The sequence below is a fragment of the Oxyura jamaicensis genome, chromosome 8 (assembly GCF_011077185.1).
Source record: "Oxyura jamaicensis isolate SHBP4307 breed ruddy duck chromosome 8, BPBGC_Ojam_1.0, whole genome shotgun sequence".
NCBI classification, from domain to species: domain Eukaryota; kingdom Metazoa; phylum Chordata; class Aves; order Anseriformes; family Anatidae; genus Oxyura; species Oxyura jamaicensis.
The window spans coordinates 28,912,907-28,936,710 of record NC_048900.1 but is presented as its reverse complement, the minus strand read 5'-3'; the positions used below and the strand labels follow the sequence as shown (position 1 = coordinate 28,936,710).

The 23,804-nt window shown below is 41.0% G+C and overlaps 1 protein-coding gene across 17 annotated transcripts in view; it reads right to left on the bottom strand.

Annotated features, from left to right (window-relative positions):
- The window catches only part of NFIA (nuclear factor I A), a 348,955-nt gene that overhangs the window by 18,551 nt on the left and 306,600 nt on the right, over positions 1 to 23,804 (bottom strand). For 12 of the 17 annotated variants that reach the window (XM_035333984.1, XM_035333988.1, XM_035333980.1 and 9 more), the window contains 3 exons: positions 20,570 to 20,748; positions 17,871 to 18,036; positions 10,515 to 10,606 (listed from right to left, as the gene is read on the bottom strand). In XM_035333984.1, coding sequence (XP_035189875.1) covers positions 10,515 to 10,606; positions 17,871 to 18,036; positions 20,570 to 20,748 — 437 coding nt within the window. The remainder of the gene's footprint in view (positions 1 to 10,514; positions 10,607 to 17,870; positions 18,037 to 20,569; positions 20,749 to 23,804) is intronic. The other 5 variants (XM_035333978.1, XM_035333989.1, XM_035333994.1 and 2 more) reach the window with 2 other exon arrangements.

Sequence of the window (23,804 nt, the reverse complement as noted above, 5' to 3'; positions counted from 1 at the left end):
CATCAAGGAATATTGCTTTGGAATCACTGAGAGATACTACCTGCAGCCACCAAATGAAAATTTTAGAGATACACGATTACCGCAGTGCAAGCCTTCCCCCATAAAGTGATGGTGAATTTTAACCCTTATCTCATTTACTTGAAAAAGACTAGATTTAATCTCTTGTGCATAGCTATAAACAAAATGTAAATACAATCAAACAAAAAGATTATTGTATTTCTAAAACAAACTCTTGCCAATAGCAAATCTTCCATCTCCTGCTCTCATCAACTTCAATGAATGTACAGTTGGGTCCAATACTATAGATTTACAGATGTGATCTTTAACCCAAAAGACTACAAGAAAGTACTTTTTTTTTAAAAAAAAAAAAAAAGGAAAGAGAGCCAAACAATAAATGTTATGTATAAAAATGTTCTTGAAAAATCTCAAAACTCATTGCTTAGCACATGCAAGGATGAACAGAGAACAAATCCCACATGCAAATTTGGTATATTTTTTTTTAAGAAGATACCTTCTTGGTTGCCACACTTAAAAAGATGGAGTTATAGCAAATGCACAAAAGGGTATCTAAAGTTGTTTAAAGCTGCTCCAACCAATGCAGAAATTTTTGAGTTCAGTCTGCATTTTATTGATAGCGATTTTTGTTAGTTTTATCTCATAACTAAAATTACATTTGATTGACTTCTGAAATATATATATCTGCATCTCTTCATTTGTAATAACTAGTATTTGTATAGATGATGTAAGAGTTAGTTCAAGAGAGTGAAGGTGCCTAAAAAAATCATGATTACAGTGTCAATACTGTTTTCAAAACTATATATTAATAATCAAAGTAACTAAAGGCTACATAGTTAAGCCAACAAGATATGTTCAGGTTTAGCCTCTTGATTTCTTAATGAGTTTTTTTTTTAAAAGATCTTTTTTATTGGATTAAACTTTTACCGTTCTACCTCTTTTCAAGTAGAATATGTTATAAAAACAACTACCTAAAAGACCAATATGCTTAGCTGTTCTGAACTGGTCACACTAAAACCAGGTAAAACCTGAAAGCTAAATCTTGGCACACTGTTAGTAATCCTCACTAAGAACAGACATCTTTGTTAAATTTAAAATATAAACAAGTTTTAATAAAATTACAGTAGCTTTGCCATATCATTTTGCTCTACTCCTTTTGAAGTCCAGATCTTTCTCTGCATGCTATTCACATTTCTTTAGGATGGTCCAGCACTAGGAGAAGTGATGCTTGTTGTCTTACAAATATGAGGTCTACTGCAAACTGGAGAGTCCTTCTCCATTAAGAAATTGCTTCTCATTGTTTGGTCTCTTCTTATTGAACTTCTTATTAATTTCAGAGCAAGATAGTCTACTTTGTAAGGTGTTCGCTTCTGAAGCTTGTTTATTCCTTGACCTCTCCGTTACAGACCATTAAGCAAAGATGGTTCTTAGAGCAGAAGAAACTTAATGCCTACCCATTGGAAGCTTGTAGGGACCATGGCCTTTAATTTTTGACCTTCACTGTACATTGTGGTCCTAATCCTTTGACTGCAGAATTGTTAAAAAGTATATATGGCAGTTGGCAAAAATCTTAATGTTCCAGTAAATGCAAAAGCCATAAATTCAGCTGCTGACCTTTTCCATCCAGGTCACATGTGACACCTACTGGAGTTTGTCAGGCTGTGTGGAATTTATAGAGCTCATATAGGTATCAGCTGCAAAAGCTGAACTTTCATGAAATGTCTTTCAAAGGCACTTCTAAAACCCTTGTAAAAAGTCAGTATGTCTTTTTCTAAGGGTATACATTCTACATGGATTTTAAAAGGTCTCATCATGCCATCTCTGCAAATCTTCAACACTCATGAAACTTCAGCTCTTAAATTAATACTCTTTACAAAATAGAGAAATCAGGCCGGACATGTAATTACTGTGATTACCAACTTCCATCAGCCCTTCTCCAAGCCTGCAAGCCCTAAAGGTCCGCACGCTTCTTTCTTTCTTTCTCACGAGCACCTCTCCACCCCTCCCTGAGATCAATTGTATTGATGGTGTATTGTCAGTCAAAGAAATATGATGTGATAGTACCCTAAAGCAGCTGCAAAAGAAGGGAAGGAATACAAAACCTACTCAAGTCCACACTGTGAGTGTGAGATCAATGTTTTCAATAATACGTTTGCCGCCATGTAGCACCCTAACTGTCGCAATTAATAATGTAGAAGGAACTGATTAACTTAAGTAAAGTGCCCTCCGCTGTGTAAACACATAAAGATCTATAGGGCAAAAGAGGAAAGAAAGAACAAAACGTCATTTTTATATTTTATGTGGACACATTCTTGCTTTCCATTCTGCTCTTGTAACAATTACTGTACTAGCCACTCTGACAGAGTCAATAAATCGATCCGGGACCTGATGCAGCACTGAGGCAGACTAATCCAATACAGCATTATCTGCAATGGAGGCTGGGGGCGGGCATGGGGTGGCAGGAAATCAGCTAAGTCAAGTAAAAGCAGTAAGAGCTACGTAACTATAATCTGGCTTTATGCTTGTGTACATACTCATGTGGGTATCTGAGGAAATGTGTAACTCTGCAGGAGGAAAGTGCGTGGTCACAGGAGCGTGTGGTTCAGCGAGGATCAGCACCACATCCGAGTTACCGAGCTGGGCAGTGTGGCTGATGGCATGCAGCCACAAGGTGTACAACCTGGCCACGGTTTGAGCATCCTGGATTTGAAAGAACTGATGTGTGTCTCCCCCACCACACAAAGGTCAAAACCTGCTCCTTTCTTGGAGCGCGACCTTTGCTACAGCAGCGAGCGCTGCCACTTGGCCACTGACAAACAAATCTGGGAGTCCCCAGCCCCACACTCTGTACCTGTGAACAGAGGAACTGTCACTTTTTGTCATGCTAAATGGTCACTGGGGCCAGGTATTGTGTCTCTGACAGTGGCTGCACTCCTCTTCCGAGCAAGATGCAAGAGTCCCTATGGAGGAGACAGGCCAAAATGATTTGGCCAGAGGGGAAGCTTCTTCCCACCCCATGCAGTAAGTGGTAGGCCTTGTAAATACTTGTTAGTGGGGAATAGGAGACTGAAAAAATAAGACAGTTTCCTGCTGAATGGAAAAAAGAAAACTGTTTTTTTGGCAGAAGTTCTTCAAGAAGGAGAACATAGGCCATTGTTATTATGAAGACTTTTCAATGAAAATGCAGAAAATCATTGCCTTTTAGAGTAATTGTTTAGCAAAAGAAAGGTTACACAGCTTGTAGAGAATTTAGTAAGAAATTAAATCTCTCCAGCTCATTCATCATATTTCTGCATTTGCCAACTCTTCCCACCAGGCCCACACTTACTTCTTCTCTCTCTTCTCCCCTACTGTGGAGCATAAGTAATGGCCATAAAACCCACAGAAAGGGTGCCTTACGCACAGGCTTCCTGTTTATTGTAAAGAGGGGAAAAATACAGTAAGTTTAATAGCTTAGTTTGGGAAATTCGTCTATGTCCATTGTAAATAATTGCATGCTATATCTATTGGAAATAGGATGCTTAGTGTTAGTTTCCAAAAAATAAAAAGTCTGAACCGCTCACTGGAGCCTGCAAGGAGGAGGAAGAAAAAGCAGAGGAAAAAGGATCACCCCTGCCGAGGAGTAACCTAGGCATTTCTGAACTGATTGGGCTCCATTCCACTCTGAAGATAAGGCCACATGATGGTACTAAGTCTTCTATGAACCTTTACCTTTATAGTGCAACATGTGCTTTCTTCCTGAGGCATACTGTTCTCTGCTGCTTTTTAAGAACTGATTTGAGAGTGAAATTTCATACTGCCCCTCTGCGCGAGAGCTCAATTAAATGGGCTTTGTGCACTGAGCTGAACAGACACTGAAGGGAATGGGAATTGGGAAGTGACCCTGATTTCTGGTCACCTTTGTATCTCCTCTCCATGGAGCGCACACTGGACTGTCATTAGCAGCTGTGATCAGAGCAGCACGTTCACACTCGTGCAGCACTGGGGGCTTGTGGCTACAGAGCTGTTATGTGATCAGGAGCACATCAAGAGCACCATGGCTGCATGCAGGCTCTTTGCTCCCATCATGGTGGAACCATCTCAGTTTTAACTCAGCAAAGGATTCAGCCCACATTGCCTTGACTAATTTCCACAAAAGAGAAGAGTGAGTTTAATATGGCTAAACTCAAAGCAAAGGCAGAATTTGAAATCTTCTTTCAGCTTCCCAGGGTCTGAAACCTGTTGGGGCTTGACCGAGACTGACACTGCTTTTGCTGTGCTCGTGCTCTGTAGACCTACATCACATTTTTAAAGCCATCTCCAGACCACCCTCAGGGTCAGGCCTCTACAACTACTTGGAGGGTGGAAAGTGAAAGACAGCACCAGCATTCAGGTCACGTATCAGTAGCTCGGTGCCACTGGTTCTGCAGCAGGACAGTTTCTGATCAGGCACTGTAACTTCCAGTGGTCACGGTAGGGCCCTGGGGTAGTCGAGGCCCTGCTTAGAAGTGCTTTGCAGTTTAAGTTTCCTCCAAAGCCACACGTGCTTGCCTAGTGAGGTTACCTTATGGAATATGTAGTCCTCAGGGGACTGAGCTGATTAAAACAAATGCTTCTAAATTAGTGTTCTTCATCTTCATTCATGCTCGAACACAAGTGGTGCTTTCAGCCCTCGGGATAAGTGTTCCTATCCAGGGGAGGAACAGTCACCTGAGCAACAAGTAGTGCTGGCCTGGCTTATAAATAGTCCTGCTCAGAACCCCCAAAATAAAAGGCCTGATCTTGTTCCTGCAGCCTCTCATGTTCTCTGCACGTCCGCTGCCATGTACGAACCGCACACACCCCTTACACTTCTGGACACGAACTGCCTGGTGCAGCGAAGCGGTGGCTCAGCTGTTAGCACACTGCAGCGATGCCACGAAATCCTGACCTTGCCCTTCCTCCCCGCGGGCCAGCAGGTGCTACGTGTCTGCCCAGCGCAGTTCCTGGGCTCTGGGAAAGGGGAGACAGAGGGAAGGGTGCAGAGGCAGAAAAGGACAGGCAGCTTGTGGTACTCATTAATAAAGCCCATCGACATGAGCTGTGCACGAGGCTGGCAGCTCGGCATCCCTTTCTGACAGTGCAAAGGGCAGGGCGCCGTGGCAGAGGTTCAGCGAGAAGCAAAAAAAAAAAGGAAAATCCCCGCGAAGCAAAGCACATGTTTTATTTGTCAAAAGAAAAAATGTGTGCACTGGTTTCTTTCTTCCATAGGGTGGCAATGGAACCTGGGCACAGAACAGCCGTGCGGTTTCAGCCGCAGGAGCGGTAGCTCTGGAGGAGCTGCATTAGCTTCCCACTCGAGGTGCTGACTTTGATCTATGAATCCTACACCGTTTCGGCCCTTGCTACCTGCGAGGCTGCCTCCCTGCCTCCCCCTCCAGCCGCAGCGAGGGGCATCACCTGCACCGCATTCCTCCGAATTAAGTGTCTAGGCAGCGCGGGCTGGCTGTTATCGCAGAAGGACCATCTACTCTGGAATTTGCCTCCCTCCCTTGCCTGACAGAGCTCACATCTGCTAACCTACAGGACACAGCATAAAGCTCTTTTTTTTTTTTTTTTTTTTCTGCGTGCCCTTTGTTTTAAAGTGCTGCCAGTGAAAAATTGCAGGTTGCAGTTTGTTTTCTAAAAGGATTATGGGGAAGTAAAACAGTCTTTCCCTTGTCCCCAGAAGAGAAAGTAATTGCACAATTAGATTTGTATATGCACCTGAGGCATGAGGTGGCTTTTTTAGAGATAAATAAAAGCTTGAAAAAAGAAGCTACAAAGATACCAGTGTCTAATTCAGGAAATGCAGAGAACAGGAGCAGATCTAGAGAAGTTAGCAATTTCCTTACACTATCACCATCATGTCCCTTTTGCTGAACTTCAGTGATTTCCCCCCTAACTTAATAGAGCAGCATTACTTGTCGGAGAAGTGTTTCAGCACCTGCTCATTTTAAGGCTATAAGGCAAAAATGGGGCTGTTCTTCTGAGCTTGCTGTTGTTCAGACTGGTATTTTTCCCAAATATCAAAGTTTTTTTTGTTTGTTTGTTTTTCTTTTTTTCTTATACTTTATTTTGGATTGCTAGGTAAAGTTACGGGCTTTTTGTTTTAATTGTTTCCATTAGAAAGGATTAGTTCTGTCTAGAGTGCTACTGTGGCTGGCTGGCTGTCGGGCCCCATCGGGGGAAGTCTGAACAGGCAAGACCTTGGCTTCCTTGGCTCCAGCTCTGAGATCCTGCAAAGGCAGAATTAGGAAGAGCTGCTACTTCTGTTCTTCTAGCAAATATTTTTATCCTTTCCTAGAGAAATGCATGGGAATATTTTTTTATATATTTTTTTTTTGTGCTTAACTAAGTTTTAGAAACCAACTGGGATGGATCTGATATAAAGTCTGTTTATGTTAGAGAGGGATTTTTCCTGAAGCAGCTGATCAAGAGGGTATACGATGCATTTTCTTTCTTAAGCAGAGAAGAAAAGCATTCAGTTTCTTACAGGTGGTAAAGCAGTTGATCCTCTGCCCAGGTGGCTGCAGTGGGAGGCAGTTTTTGTTCTGTGCATCCCAGTAACCTTACCCTGCAGGGCACAGAGCTCCCGTCAGGTAGGAGGGATTGGATGCAGTAGGCATGTGTTGCTCGGGAGCTGTTTTTAGCATCCAAAGTACAATTTCCAGGAAGATGTAGAGTAGGTGGCAAACAGGACTCAGTCTAGTAAACGACGTTTAGTGGAAGTGGAGCTGCAGCACACAGAGTACTTATAATCCGTAAAGGAATTTCATAGTACAGAGCAAAGTGAGGGCATTAGAGACTGACCAGGGCTGTTTAGAGCAGCGAGTGACAACGCAAACCGGTTACGAAGAGCAGGTTTCTGGTTTAGTGTCACTTGCCGTGCAAGCTGCGAGCACATAACCTGTGTTACACAATTGCTTTTATCGCTTGGTTAGGGAGAAAAGAAAAACAACAAACTCAGACCCCTTTATTCTCTATTAGTGTTGTTGATAGTGATAGGTTAGTCCCTAATTAATGTGATGGTACTTTCCCATTCCTCTACTGCTCTCCTTATTACAAGTCCCTGGCAATATGAGAGGCGGATCTATTACTTAGTCATGAGGCATCTAGACCAGCTTGCTTTTGAAACTAAAGCCTGTGTACCCCAGGCATACTGTATTTCTGATTTGCATATGGAAAAGGCAGTTAAAAAGCTGATGCCCCCATATTGCTTGCAAGTCAAGTAGCAAAAGTAAATGATTTATCAAGCAAAGGTTACAACACCTGTGCCTTTATGTCAACATACACGGAGGATGCCAAGTCAAGTGTTTCTTCTAATAGCTCAAACAGAAATTTAGATTCAAATAACCCCCCAGATAGGACAATTATGTGGTGAGCCACCGGAGCGGCGGAGTGACGGAGCGGGTGAGCAAAAGCAGCATCTGAAAAAGCAAACCAACTGAAAAGTTTTGAAGTGGCTAAGAACAGGCAAACCCAACAGCCCTTTTGGGGCTTTCATTACTGAATCAGAACTACTGACTTAAATCACTTTATTTCCTGGTCTCCTGTGTCACGGAGATGTAGTCTGGCTACAACATTTGTTGATACAGCCTTTCTCTAAGTAAAATATTATAAAAATGGTAAAAAATTCCTTTAAGGGATTATGTTTGAAGCAATCTGACATAAATTAGAACACGCTGCTAATGGAAATGTCTACTGCTAATTTTTATAATGCCCATTAAGAAAGGCATGTACTGGTTTTGGTTGTTTAAAAACAGCACGGGACAGAACGATCCTTGCTCAAACCCAGCCATGCTGTTGTACATTCGTCTGCGATTTTATTCCAATGTTCTGTGAAAGCCCGCGAATGCCCATGTATGGGAAATGTGACTTCTGCACAACGCCACTGTCACATCCCTGTGCACAGACGCGCCTTTGCAGCATTTTAAGTCTAATAACCACAACGTGTAACTGGTGCCTGTAGTCAAATGACCCACCGACTGAAAGAGAAAATCAGAGCAACCAAATCGCTGATCATAAAAAAAAGACATTCAGATATGGTCTTCATTTTAATGTTATTTTTATGTTGTTGCAGCAGTAAGGAGTTGTTTAACCCTTATATTTTAGCTACCAGCTCGATTTTCAGAAGGCTTCCCCATGTCTAAGAGAGCCGTGTGTCCTGACTGTTAGTGGTCCTCAGGACCCATATCTTAGCCTGAGTCTTGAATATGCTATAAAAATCCTGATGGAAAGCAGCCATCCCAGCTGCTTTTAATAACACATTCCTATTTGTTTTTATATTTTCATTTTGAAAATATCCTAAGTGATCCTCCTAATTTATACACTAATGTCCTGCAAAAAAAAATTACAAAAGCACGTCTTTGTTTAGAGGAATGCTAAGTAAATCCCAAATCATTGCAGTTCGTATTTTTACCTCACTCCTATGATTTAAAACATGGTCAACTTCAGAGTTGTTTCATGAATAAGTAGTGAGCTTTACTGATAAATTATATATTTAGTATCAAGTGGGTTGTGGTGGTGTAATGATGTATAGAAGCAGAGAGATGCAGCTGGAGTCAGAGACTGGAAGTCAGTCTCCTTACCCACTGCAGCATGTTTGACTTTAATTGAAAGCCATGCTCGAGTATTGTTTTTCACTGTACAGCATTGTTATTCACTACACTACATTACATAGAAGCACTTAAAGTAAGGCTAGAGCACTTTAAAATGATTTAAGTCATAAATAAGGAGGATAAAAGTTTACAGTCAACAAACTTATCTGGGAAACCTAGGTTGCAGGATGCAAATAAGTTTAAAATATTTTGGAGACTCAATACTGTTGTGTCTTACTACATAATCAATTTACCAACTAGTTGTTTTTCAAGTCTTTTGGAAGAGGTAATGTAGCATTCTCCAAAGGGTTTCAAGTTTCCTGAGCTATGAAGAAAAAGACCAAATGCTTAAGGACTTTACCAGTATACCTTAATGTTCCCGTTTCCTGCTTTCAGTGCATTTGTGTGCATTTCAGTTGTTTCCACAATGACCAGAGAAATATGATTTAAATGTGAAGGCACATTAAAACTTGCCATGTAAATGAACCAAATAAAGGAAGAGGCCTGAAAAGTGGGGGTGCAGCTTGCGTTTTGTTAATGTGCAAAGAAAAATCAGAACCTGACGAGTTAAAACCCTGCTCTGCACTGCTGGTGTACTTTCTGTGACCCTATTTAATGCAGAGAAGGTTTGATATCTAATGCAGTTTAACCTGTGCTGTCGACAGAGCCATAAACTAAAGCCCCTAACAAATTGTACACAAAGAACAGATAGCAAGAAAACACATTGTGTTCACAGGCATCTGGCTGCAGCCCTGTAAACTGAAAATCTTTGGTAATGAGTGACGTGTGTGTTTCATTGACAGCATAGGTGCTGGAGCTGTCACAAGGAAGAGTCTGTCTTTATGGATACACTGGACTGTGGCAAGTGACAGCCAGAAATTTGCCCACTAATCATGCAGATGCATATAACTGATTTGAAAGAACTTATAAGAGCTAAAAGTGGTACTCCGCAGTTTGCTAGTTACTTAAATTACTACTTTTTAGTCATCCCAGCCAGCTAAGAACAAAATGACAAATATTTCTTGATGTTAGCCTTTGAAAGAATTGTAACATAGTTAAGCAATCACTTAAAACTACAAACTAAAGTTGTCCTAAAACACTACTTCTACTCACTTTTTTATACCTTCTCCCCCATGATAACGTGATATTAAGCATAGACTTAATTTTTTCAACATCTGGCTCAAATTAGCTGCTAACAAAACTGCCAACAACTATTTTCTTAATCGACCCTGGGAATTTGATACTGCTTGGAAAAAGCACATTTAAACCTTGTCCTTCTCCTAAAGAAACACAAATGTTTACTTGAGCTTCTGATTTGACCATAGCAGGTCTATGAATTCAGTTAACCCAGCTTTATAGGCCTGCCTCAACTGGACTTTTTTCTCTTTGTGTAGGGAAACAGATGTGCTTGCAATTACAAAATCGCCTGCTCGCTCAAAACCCACCATGCAAACAGCCAACCAGGAATTCAAGTCTATTTTTTTTTTTTTTTTTATGTGGAAGTCCTTGGCAAAATCTCCCGTTGGATTCGGCGGGGGACTAAGGTGCACTGTTACCTGATGGGTTTCTCTCAGCTCCTTTTGCATTTGCAAATAAATGCAGCTACCTAGGGTACAGCTTGGAGTCAAAGCCTGAAAACTCAGTCCCAGGGGAACAAAATGTGCACTAGAAGCAATATCTTAGAAAGCAAGAGAGATCTTTCCAGTTACGAAAGCAGCGTTATTACTACATAAGCCCAAAAAAACACAACAGACAAACAAACTGCAAGTGACATTTCACTGTAGTTACTGAGACCATGTGGGTGAAGTGACAGCGGCAATGCAGCTGGCTCCGGAGGGACACGTTAGAGTACACTGAAGAAGAAGAGGCTGCAGGCATACAGAGAAGTCGAAAGCGGCCCACCTGAGTCTGTTGAGGGATATTTACAAAGCTTGGATCCCGTGGTCCAACACTGACGAATCGGTTTGCGGGGGAGGTGCTGGGTGTCGAGTAGGCTGTGAAGGGAAGGGACACATGCGTTGAGGAAGCGGCACTAGATTGCACACGAACAACACCAAAACACACCGTCTCAGAGCCACCTAAGCAGATGTTTAACATAGAAATGTGCAAAACGTTTTAGAGAGCGAGAGTTTGGTTTTAGACACTGGAGAGGCTTGGTCCTAGTGGTGGGGTATAGAGGTGTAGGGAGCTGGGCTGCTGGGAGCTGGCTGCTGGCACAACAAGGCAATGCCATGCGTTGGGAGAAAGGTGCTCAGCTGCTCTGTGCCGTTCCCCATCTCAGAGACCTGCTGCAGGCCTCTGGGTGCTACAGCAGACAGTGCAAGAGACCCGTATAGCTCCTGGTACTGCACGTGTCCCTGACTGTTTTCACCTGGACATGCGGTATTGCTGGCTCTAATGGGATTTGTACAGCAGCGAATGTACTGAAGTGTTTATTAACAGAACCGGACCCCTAGTTCATGCTAATCCAGCATTCCCTCTCAATATAAAGTTTTGTTTTTCATACTGCTGTGGTCTGCACTCTCTAAAATGCTCACTTGATGTGTTTGACAAACTAGGAAGATCCTTTCGGTAAAAAATTAATGGGTTGCAGTTTCACTGGGGTGGTAAGTGCAATCAGTCTGAAGGCTGAAGCTGCCTTTAAAAACTGGAATGGCTCCCATAAATGTAAAGCTATTAAATGCAATGCAAGCCAAGAACCCAGATTACTTCCAAACTTGAAGTACTTTAATGATTTTGTTGTTGCATTATATTCTCCACTGCAACCGTACACAATGCCACGTACTTCCAAATTCAAAAGCTTTCAATGCATTTTCAGTCTTCCTCTGATTTGAGAATCCCCCCTGCAATCTTCACCTTTGTGCAGTTTTTGCACATTCAGATCTAAATTCAAATAACCTGAATAGATGCCTTAACCCAAACAGTGATTCTGTCTATTTTAAATATATTTATGGGAATGCATTCTGCTGAATAAAATCCCCAGACAATCTAACTATCCGATGAAGAGACAAAAAACAATGTTAAAAGGAAAGTTACTTGCCAAATTCCAGTCAGGCTAAATATAATGTTCAGGCCTCAACGTTACAGAAAAATAAAGTGAGTTAAGAGTCAGAGAAGACACTGAGTTGTCTGAGAAGATGAAACCTGTTGCCTTTCTTAAGGCAAATGTTTGGTGAGGAGGCATTACATTGGAGAAGTCTCTGGCTTAAAACTATGGAATCAAACCAGTGGTCCATCTCATCAAGTGTCCTCTCTCTTGCAGGGGCCATAAGCAGATGCATAGTCATGTAATTTACTTTCCCATAGTCTTTCCTACTCTCTGAGTATTCTCAGCTGAGGGATAGCCCTGTACTGAATAGCCTGCAAGGGATTTCTCGCTGGTGCAAACTTTTTTTTTCTACCTGTGCAAACTTTTGCATCCCACAAAACCCATAGGAGAGGAGTTCCCAAGTCTACAGGAATGCAGCAGTGCATCCTTCCCTTTGCTCTCTACCTGAATCTGACAAACATTCCTGATGCCTCTTGCTTACAATTAAGTGAGACAGCTTCTCTTTCTCACACAGCATTCCCCTGAAGTCACCCCAGGAACTGCATATCTTCATTTCTTTCTGATCTGAGGGGAGATAAGGCACTCCTAACTTCTAAGAATGAAATCTTCCCAGTTGTTTCTGGTGAGGTGAGCTTTTCTTTCAAAACATTTTTGCTAGTACTTGCAAAAATCATGCAAGGAACACCTTTCCATCACAAAGATTTAAAGGAGTTCTTAAGTGCACTAATCATCTTTCCAAGATGATTTTCCAAACTTCAGTGCAGCGTGCAGAGCAGAGTACAAACAGCTACGTTGGTTGTTACTCCTATCTGCAAATCAAGGAAGAAGTGAACTAAGTAGATTTGGTGAGATGTTCTCCTTGCCTTTTTACCATGTTCATTTGCTTAATAATTCAAACATGCCACAGATTTGCAAAGGATACATCTCTGTTGCTGGGATCATGTATAAAGATTTTTCTGCACTGTTTTATAGTGAGTTTATTTTATTTTATTTAACTACTGAGCTCTACGTTGTACAAGAATAAATAAATAAATTCATTCTACAGTTGGGAAAATTAACTAAAACTTCAGAAATCAGACATTTGTTGTTTGGTTCTTCTGGTCTACTTTTAAGGAACAAAATGAGTGGAAAGGCCATTTAATCCCTTGGAAAAGGTAAGTTCCACTCAGAGGGGAAGGAACTCAAGATCTTGTTTACAGTTCCCTGTTGGCAGATATTTATGCTGTTATATTTGGTAGAAAATCAAAGGGAAACCATCAGTACACTGTCTTAAATGTCTTCTGTGTTCAAACAGATTCTGAAGCATTTCAAAAACTGTGTAATCTGCACAAAAGTCCCCTCAAACCTTTCTGGGTGAATTACTATGTATACCTTTCTTCCGTAATGCTCCAAACTATGTTTAACTTACTTTCTGAAAATATTCGGATGTCAGCTTGGTATTTCCTTAAGGGCATATAACTGCATTGCTAGAGCCAAGAACCGAAGAGCACCAAAACTACAGGGAACGTGTGTGCAGAGCAGGCTTTTACACCGAACTCTCCCAAGATGCTAATCCCACTTCGCTGTAAAATGTCATGAGATGGTTGAGGCTTGTAACCGTCCATTTTGGCTCGGAGTATTAAATTGACACGGGATACATATTAGCAGTGACTCCTGTTGCAGCACAGGAAACTTTGTTCAGAAAAGAGAGCAATACCAAGTACTGCTCAGATGATCACCAACATGGTTTCTTGCCAATTCTTAGTGTCCTCATGTATACACCCTTGTCTAACTTCGGGGTGGGATTCCTGGAAGTCCTGCCACTTATGATCTCTGCACTCTGTCCTGAGATGAGGATGCTGCAGACCCCTCACAATGTTAATTTAAAGTTTGCTTGCATCAAGTTTTAGTACACGTAGGTATGCTAGGCCTGCCATGGGATCTTCACACTCCTTTTTATGAAAGGGAAAAGCCAAAGCATGGAAGGGAACAGAAGCTAGGTCTCTGAGGCAGATCTCCTGATCTTTATCAGCTTTGCTCTATGGGAATTGCATAGAACTAGGGTACTTTACACTAGCTGACAGCTGGCCCGCTGGGCTTGCACGGGAACATCTTTCTGCCCAGCCTAGTCGTTCTGCTACTGGAATTCACTAAGGATTGTTTGCAACATCATAGCCCATAGCCAAGGAAATGAATGTGATGCCACAAATTTGCTATGATGCTTCACTTCAGGAACAAGCAAAACAGGAGCTGGCAGGGAAAGAACATTTGCTCACACAGACAGCTTTGATATTTAGCCAAAATGGCAAGAAATTGTATGAAAGACAAGACAAACAAACAGTTTTGGAATGTCATGTATTTTAAAATTGTCAGCAGTAGCAGAATGTTAATTTAAAATATACTTTCCTGAAATAATATCTATTAAGTATGGGAGTGTTTTAGTTATCAGTTCTGGATTGAAAAGAAAAACTTTTGGTTGATAAAGATAATCTGGATGAGCAATAATCGAATGTATCACACTAGTTCTCTCTTTTACAGACCAAATCAACAGGTACATGTGCTTGATAGGAAAAGCTGTAATTTTTTTTTCTTTTTTTTCAGAGGACTAGAAGTCAGAAGTCAGGTTAGCAAGAGAATTAACTGGAGGAACATGGTGCAATACAGCAGTTCCTACTGCAATGCACTCTGCAGCTGAGTATCTTAGAGAGAACTGCAGATTCTAACAAATTAAATGATATAGTCATCACCCTCTATTTTATGGAAGGGGAAAGGAGTGAACAGAAAGCTGAAATGGCTTGCCCAGAGGGTACTTAGTCAATGCATAGCAGAGAAGGGGAGAGAAATCCAATCTGATTATGAATCCAGCATTGCAGCCACCAGATCATCCTTCTCATCCTGACACAAATGCTGTTTAACACGCAAACTCCTTTGTGCAAAGGGACATTAACCGATAACAATCTTGCCCAACAAGGGAAAATAGCAAAGTTTTCCCCCATGCAGAGTTGTAAACCTGAGAAAATAACATTTAGTCAGAAAATGCTTTTTAGAAATGATGTTGTACAGGATGACAATATCTTAGACTCTGCATCTGAATGAAGGCCACAGATTCTAACATTCAGATTCAGTTATGATAGTGATAAAGTCCAACTGGCATATAGTGGACGTGGTGTTTTCTTTGGGCAAGGAGATATTAAGCCCAGAAAACTGTCTAGTTTGAGAAAAATATTATTTTGTGTTTGTTATGGGTTACCAACAGAACAAAATTGAGACACGATCTGAAATAAGATAGTAGTTTTGGGGCTGTGTCTGATATCAAGGATGTGTTCTATTGAAAAGTCTTTTTATGGAGGAAAAATGAACCCTCCTAAACTTCATGAATCCCATCTCCATTGTGTCATCTCACTGAGCAAAATGCTGGCTTTCCAAAGGGATAGGATCTGCAGCTGAAATTTTCAACTCCCAGAGCATGCCTGGCCACCCAGTAGTGGCAAATCCCCAGGGTGCATCTCCAGGGGCTCTTCCTTCCTTGGACAGCATTAATGTTCATGTTTTGGTTAATGTCACAGCTGGAGAGTTTCACTATTGCTCTGAGAATCATTAACCACCTTGTTGTGATTTTTAGCTCTCGTTCCCAGGAGGCCACACTGTATTGAACAGCTGCTCCTGGCTCCCGCACCCCTCAGGAGGGCCATATTCCAATTTTTGGTAGGGCCGTAACTGCATTTTGTTTCTGCAGAGGGCTTTCTGCTCGACCAAAAAAGGGAAGGAGAATGGAGCAAATGCCAACCCCTTTCACTCCATTTCCTTGGGGGGAGGTGTGGGGGGGGTTCATTCTCCTCCACACAGCTAAGGAGAGAGTCTGGCCAAAATCTAACATCACTCCTGTCTTTGTTGCATAAGTGACTTTCCAATATCCTAAAGCTCTGCAGGGCAGTCAGCCATAACCCAGCGACACTCCCCGAAACGGTGCACTCAAGCAGTTCGTCACCATGGAAGGTACCTTTTTGTGCAGCTTTTATGAAACTCTGGTGAATCTGCACTTGCTATTTGTAGGGTAATATTTAGTTAAGAAAAAAATAAACACCGACACAAATGGGAGGTTGGTACTGACTGACATACCAAACGATGTCCAGTGGATCCTTCTGCTAAACTTCCACTGAAAGGCTAGGAACTTCACTTTGTCTTACTCTCTATGTGGCCAGCCACTTCCACTGGCTCTAGTATATATGCGGTTTCTTTCTTAGAAAGCATTCCCTACAATCTACTTTTCTGTAAAATTTGTCCCTAAATTAAATTATATGCTTCTTTACAACTCAGTTCACTATTATTCAAAACCCTTGTTTCTCACCAAAAGGAAGATGCATGCTTGAATATGTACAGAGCTATATGTTTAGATATCAGCGTAGCTAATTAGCAAACGGTAATTATTTTCCTAATCTTTTGTTTAAATACCATTAACTAGCTGCTCTTGAGAAACCTCGATTCCCAATTAATGTGGCAGCTGTCTGCTGAACACTCAGCCACAGTGACCAGCCGGAGCCGATACCGATCGGTGGTGTTCTGCTAACTTCCGTGGACAAATGCCAAGTGTGATGCCAGCTGAGAATCAGGCCAAACATGCATTTAGCTTGTTTACATGATCACGGTATCACAAAATGTAAGTATTAAGATTACTGCTGAAATGATGTTGGGATTTTTTTTCGTTTAGACACCACACGCTGCCAGTAAACTGAGTCACAACTGTGATGACACATATACATTGACCTAGTTTCGTTTTTCCCAGTTCTGAAGACCAGGAAATAGTAAGGCATTGCTGACTATATACACTGATAACTATGACTAAACATTAACCTTTTAGATTCCACTGCTGAATCTTATTGATAGGACTTAAAAGATGGTATCTCCTGTCAGAAAGCGTCAAAACTTCCTGATAGCACAAGTGTTGGGCTTAGGTCAGAAAGAAGTGGAGGGGAGGGAATGAATCAACTTCTTGGTTCAACAAAAATTTGCTGATCAGTTCTAGAAGTCCTAATTCTAAAAGATCACATTCACAATCTTACCAGACTGTCTCATACTAAAACCCAGTCTAATATCTAAGCAAGCTGGAGCGTCTTGCTTAGTTTGCAATTGTGTACTTTCACGTAGCAGAAGGAAATGCAAAACTCTAAGAACTACCAGATTTTAAAAATGCCCCATGGAACCTGTGCAAATCTCCTGAATAGCATATAAAGATTTAGAAGTTTTCAGCCTCACATGTTCTGAATAGCCAATACCTCTTTGCACATCGAGCAGCGGTTGCATATAGCATTTAAATAATAAGCTTGAAAAGCACACAAAGGGATTTGCTCTTTCGATTAGATTGATTTTTGTTTGTGGATGTTATTTGGACTCCCTTCACTGTGGAACAAGTCCCCTACAGTTGCCATTAAAGCATTGAAAGCTTCCCTTTTGTTTTTAAATGTCAGTTTGAGCATAGCTTCATTAAATCATTTCACAATTAACTCCCTGAACATCCAGACTTTTTTAAAGCATCAAACCCAGCTGAATCGCATTTGTTTCCCAGCAGAGTGAGTCCAAAGTGGTATCCCCAAGTGTGTATCCAGGAATTTGTATATTTGACTTGTGGCTACACAAAATACATATGGGAGCCGTGTGGGTGGTGGAGAGAGGATGAAAGCTTTCTCCCTGGGCCTAAGAAATACCATAGCTTCTTGCCCAAAATGCAGGGCTCGGGAACCAAGTAATACGGGAAAGACGTCTGGGTTAATCTAAGAAGACTTATTCCCAAAAGAACTATAAACGAAGAGAACTCAAAGGAGTTGTTAGTTTAGCCCAGTATGTGTAAGCAGCGATGCTTTCTGTGAGGCTTTCTGTCTGATGTCCATGCAGAATCTATCCTCAAAAGCCTGTCTTGAGATACCACATTGCCTCCTCACGACAGCAGAGAAGATCCCAAAGGTCCCAGGTCTGTGTCATAACTTAGCTACTGGCTTTGATTTCTCTTGTATGTAGCTATGTGAAATGCCAACAAAACTGGAAATAAAACTGTAACCTTCGGCTAACTCTCATTAATATAAAACACGCTAAGAATTTTGTCAATCCTATACAGATCAGAGCTCTCCTATGTCCTCAGCACTAGTCCGGTCCTCATCTCTGACCAGGAGATACACGATGAAGCAGCACATTGTGCACTGCTGGTAGCCCTTGGTTCCCGCTGCATCTATACTTACTTGGAGAAGTGGGAGAGGTGGCCCCTCCTTCTGTTGATGTAGTTGGAGGTTTTGTGTCTGGCACTGGCAGAGGCACAGGCCTAGCCATTGGTGGCGGAGGTGGTGGTGGCAACATTGGGGTAGGAAGGAATGGATTGTGCACCTTGCCTTGGCTGCTACCATTGGGCTGCCAAAAAACAAGCAAACAGACAAAAATTATACTAAAAACCAGCTATTAGGAACCTCCGGTAATAACAGTCCAGTTTCAAACTATGTGCACTATATTTACAGTTACTTAAAAAAAGAGGTGGCAAAGAAAGTGCTGTGTCTAATTCTCCATTGGTTTCAAGGAATTTTGTTTCAAGCCCTGTGAATCTTGTGAAACTAAGGAAATTCTCATTTTTAAACATTTATCCTACTGCAACTGGTCTGGGTTGCTCTGGATTAAATTCTACCATTCTTTACATTTCCTGCAGCCACTAACTCATGCTCAGTGAGGGTTTAAGCCGTATTTTCTATCCCTTGCATGTCCCAGATTCGTGACTCCGCTATACCCTTAGGATATCAGTGCCTAGGACTTGAGTGTAAATTTCTTAAAGATACTGCTCATTAAAAGGAAAAATAAGCATTTCTGGTGGTCTTAAAAGTCATGCTGATATCTTATTACAGGAAAAATGAATGAGTATATATTAAAGTAACTGCACTCCCACATCCCTTTTCAGTTAGCAATGGTGTAGCTCGGTTTAGTTGCCATTACAATTCTGTGGAGAAACAGCTGAACTTAGAGCTGCTTCATTTTGCACATTAGGAAAAATCCCTGCACATGTTTAGTCTGGGATGTGGTCAGTCACAGGTGGAATAGGCCTAGCTACACAGGCGTTGTCTTTCAATTAATCACCAGAAAAACCTGTCCATATGTAAAGGCATTTTCAACTATCACAAATTCAAGAAGCAGGCTTAAAAAACAATGCCCCCCCCCACCTTCCAGCTTGTTAAGTTTACATTTTAATACAGCCTGGACACTTGAAAACCATACAGAGAGATGCCAAATGCCATCATAAAGAGAAAATAGGATAGCCTGTGAATCAGGTGTTCCATTTTAGTGACAAAAATGATGAGATCACTTTCGACAGCACTCTACAAATTGATCTCACTGCAGTTCTTCTGGCACTGAGCATTCGCTTTTCCATTGATGATAAAAGCTCAGCTTTAAATAGAGATCCATATTCTAAGTACTGCTAAAGAAAATAATATTTTAATTCCTGTTAGAGTTTCCATTAGCCTGAATTACTGGGGACAAAATACTCATACTGGCAAACACTTGGGACCTTATTTTCATTTCACCTGCTTTGGCACTGACAAAAAGCCTTAAAGTCATGTAGGTGCAAATCACACTTGTGCTAGAGCAAAAATGGTTTAGGGCATAAATAAGACTCAAATTCATCTGCATTTAACTTAACAGCACTCCCACCGACTTCAAAGACTGCAGTTACTAGTGTTTGCAGTAAGAAGCAATCCTTCAGGGATATTTATTTTTCCAACATCCAGTACCATTAATAAACTAATATATTAGTGACATCTCTCAAACACTATCTTGTCTCACAATTAGGTCCCTTTCTTGCCAAGAAGACCCCTGCTGTATGTTCATTGTGAGTGTGCTAACAGTTCATAATGCTGAATGGTTTGGGATAAATTAAGCAAATGAATACTCAAGGAAAAAGAAAAGCACTATATTGATTTGTTGTCTAGACATAAATGTATCTGCTAACATATTGCAGACATTATTCAAAGCCAGTACTGGCTGGAATAAGTAGAGCCAGTTTTTCTGCGAGGGAAAGGAAAGCACTGAGGACAATATAGCTTATTAAATAAGCGTAATAAATTAGATGCTAATAATTAAACTAATTCTCATTAACACTTTCAATCGTATGTATGTCAGGAAAGAAACAGTAATTTTGCCAGTTATTACTTCATTGGCTGGAAAAAGTTACAGGCATTACATTTCATGAAATATTCAGAGCATTATTTTAGATATGATTTACATAAAATTTATAAATTCTGTATTTGACCGGAATGCTGTTTCAATAATAGCAAGATGATTCACTTTATTTGATTAAAAAAATGAAAATGGTTATTTGAAGCTTTGGAACTCTGCTTAATTTTTCATAGAGATAAGGGGAAAAGATAACTGCTTACAGAAATAACAAACCATAATAAACTGTACTTTTAACATCTTGAGTTCAAGTACTGGTCAACTTGATCTAAAGTGCTATAAGGCAGTATTTTTTTTTTTAATGAACTTAGCTGATCTGAAACATCTGTTTCTCACCCTCCCTTTTCCTGCTCCTTCCCCCCCGCTCTCCCCTGAACTTCAAAAATAATTAATAAAAATTATTCTGCCTTCATATTTTGTTAACCCTCGTTCTACTAGGGTTACAATGCATGCAGCAAAGTCATTTGTGGAGGGACCCAAAAGGTCACAGTATCACTGCCTTCTCTGACAGTTTAAGCTGATTTCACCACAATGTAGTTGAGTGGTTTTTTGGGGAGGTTCTTGTTGTTTTTTTAAATATTTTTGCAAAAGTAGCATTTTTTTTTTCTTCCAACCACTATTCAAGGTGTGTTCCTGTGAGCAACATGCTGTTAAAATAATCCCATAAGCCCATGGTTAATTTTACATAGGACAAACACTTCTGAAGAAATAAAAACAGCTTCCTTACATTTAGGAACCCCACCTGTCCAGCCTGCTGACCAGCGTCGGGGCAGACAAGTTGGACAAACTCTTTCAGAGACTCCTGAGGATGATAGCGGATTGCTGGGTGTGAGAAGTATGGCCCAGGCTGTTGAATAATGGGTGATGTTGGAAAATGAAGAGTCGATGGTGTTGCATGTGGACTTGCTATAGGAAAGAAAACAAAGAAGTTATATAGAGTTTGCCTTTGGAAAAGAAAACAGTTTAAATCTACTGTAGTTTTAGTCTTTTTTTTAAATGTACAGTATTGTTTATACATCTGATCTTCACAATTAATATATTGGACCACATTGTGTCCTACACTCACTTCATCTAAATCATGAAAGCAAATGGAGCTAGACATTTTAAAGGATTTTCTCTGTTTTCAGTGGACATGTATAAAGGAATCAGCAGTCCTTTGTGAAGCAAAAACTATTCATCACCTTAAGAGCAGCCCTGATCAATCAGGCAATAAAAAATGTATTTGGGAAATTAGGGTTGATTTAATTGACATCTCGTGTAGCTTGGATTTGCACATATGAATCCATTTTATATTGTACTATAAATGGCTGGTAATTTAAAGATGCACTAACACTTCTTGTTGTTGGCTTTTTTCTACCTCGGTTTAGGAACATTTATTTTAAGTAATCTGTTTTCATCTAATGAACATGCACAAAGTGGCAAGATCGTTTTGAAAATTACAGTTCCATCTCTCCTGAATAATGTTAGGCTCAAATCTTCAACAAGCCTCCTGCTTGCATTCACGGATGGTGTTTAATTTGGTGAATTTATAGGCCAACGAGCCGGCTGTGAAAAAGATAGCTGGAAATGTACTGGAGTGAAGGTGTAAAGGTGTAATGCACACAAGCTCATTGGCAATGACAAATTTTACCTCAGTCGATTCCAGCAGTACTATAAGAGCAGCTGAAGACAGACTTACGCTCTCCTACCTTCCGTGACACCTTTGCCATTCAAGATAGATTGGGTTGGACCCTTGTTAGCTCACAGTACTTTCCACTGTTAGTTGTCACCGTGAGGTAGCAACTGCTGCCATTCACAGTGCTATGTATTCTCCCTCTCCCCTCTAAAATGAGAATTTGCTTTTTCTTTACAATGGCCAATTGATCTGGCTGAGCACAAGCTCATCGGTAAATCATCGCTTATTTCTCACCAAACAGCGATCATTGTATCCCTGTTGCTCCCTTGCATGCTATCCTAGTAGTCTTTCAGGGGTGCCCACGTGCATTTACTGTACTCGTACACCACACACACCTGATTAGATAAAGGCAAAGCAAGGCATGTAATATCCTACAGAAACTCTTTTGTTGGCTTTGAAGTAAGTTACATATACAAGTGGAAAACAAAAGCCTTTGGCACTTCTGGAAAAACTGGAGAGATGCGGGAAAGTTAACCAAAATCAAACATAAACAAGCAAACACTCATTTCACAATGAATGTTATGAAAAAGCCTCAGATAAATAAAAACTGAAATCTTGGTCTTGCTCATCACCAGTTTAATAACATGACACTTTACTATAATTTTGTTCTAAGCATTATTAAACCATTAGCAAAATCAGAGCCTGAAGATGTGGATAAAACACGTCCTCAGAGACAGCAGCAAGGAATCCTACTGCATTATCCTATAAACATTCATTAAGGGTTGGCTGGGCTGCACTTCTATGTACTTCTTTATCCCCAACTGCACAGGAATGATTGCCTTGACACCAGTACCAAAAAGAGCTGCTCTCATGCCTGGGATGCTGATATGGGATGAATGCAAAGCTCTCATCCCTGCTGTGGAAAGCCCCCCTGTAACGCTCTTAGCCCCGTGAGCCTTCCCAGCCTGCTCCCCTGAAGACTGTTTAAAACAGAAAGAGAAACAGAGAAACGAGCGGTGTGAGCCGCGTCTCGTGCAACAGGAAAATGCCGCGGAGAGAAAGTGTAAAGATGAGGAACCGAAAGTAAGCACACAGCCTCCAGCTGGCTGACCACAGAAGATGTGCGCCCAGTGAAACTCGCTGATAGCATGGGCCGTACCTGTCCTGCAACAGCTAGGTTCTGCAGCGTGCGGGCTGGAAACATCTTCCCACAGTGCTGCACTCGGGAGAAGGCAACGTGAAGAAGTACATCCCGTGCTCCTCGCTAGGGAGATGTTCAGAGCTGCTCCATGGCCAAGGCAAACACCTGTGTGCCCAGCCTGCTCAGCCTGTCTGCACATCAGTGCTTATCTCTATCTCATTTTTTTTTTACAAACACAATGAACTACTTCTTACTCACTTTAAGACAAACATGTTTTGTTAAGAGTTTGCACCTTAAATTATAGTTTAATAACTCTTCAGAAAAAGAATCCAAATTCTCAAAGGAAGAAATGAAGGTTATTTTCCTGTCCTGAAGCCCCAGAGATGCTGTAACTTTGAATTTTTCTGTTACGGGTAAAAACAGCGTGGGATTCACCTTATTAAATATAGGTACCTACCATGGGGCTAATCTGAGCTAATTATCTTAGGATCAATGGAGAACTAAGCAGACGTAATGGAGTCTAGGGGGCCGTTCTTCTCAGCCAGAGGTAGACCACTGCCTTTGGTTAGATGAGCCCATCCTGCCTGGCTCTCCAGTAGTATGGGAGCCCACTGGTGCTGCCTAGGAGGTAGGTATCTCCCGGCCAAGCACTTCTCTTCAATAAGATGGTTTCCACCCAAAGTGCCAGCCTCTGATCTCACTCACACCACCCCCTGAGGTGTAACTGCTTTAATGACACTTATGTCATAACCACTTTACAGATATGAATGCATCATCACCTTCTCCCAGAAGCAACTGTAATTTTAGAGCTTGTCAAAATATTTTGCCACGAATACTTATTCAACAGAAGTTGGTGGTAAGTATTTTGATGACTACAACAAAATTTTCATTAGTGTAAATTTCTGCTCTTGTTTGATACAAAACAAAATTTTCTTCTCTTCCCTCATATCTCCTTTCATATTTCCCCTTTTCTTCTATGCCAAAGGAAAGATGAAGGATGAAGATAGAAGTGAGAAGGGAAAGTTTCTGTGGAAAATATCTAATGAAGTAAAAAATATATCAGGATTTTTTAATCATTTTTTAAAAAGAAAAATCATTTTAGCACCATGTCTGTCAGTACGACATAAAATTGTTAAGTAACTGCCCTGGACTTTGTATACATCTGGGAACAAACTTATTCCCTTACTTTTGTTGGGTGAAAAGGAG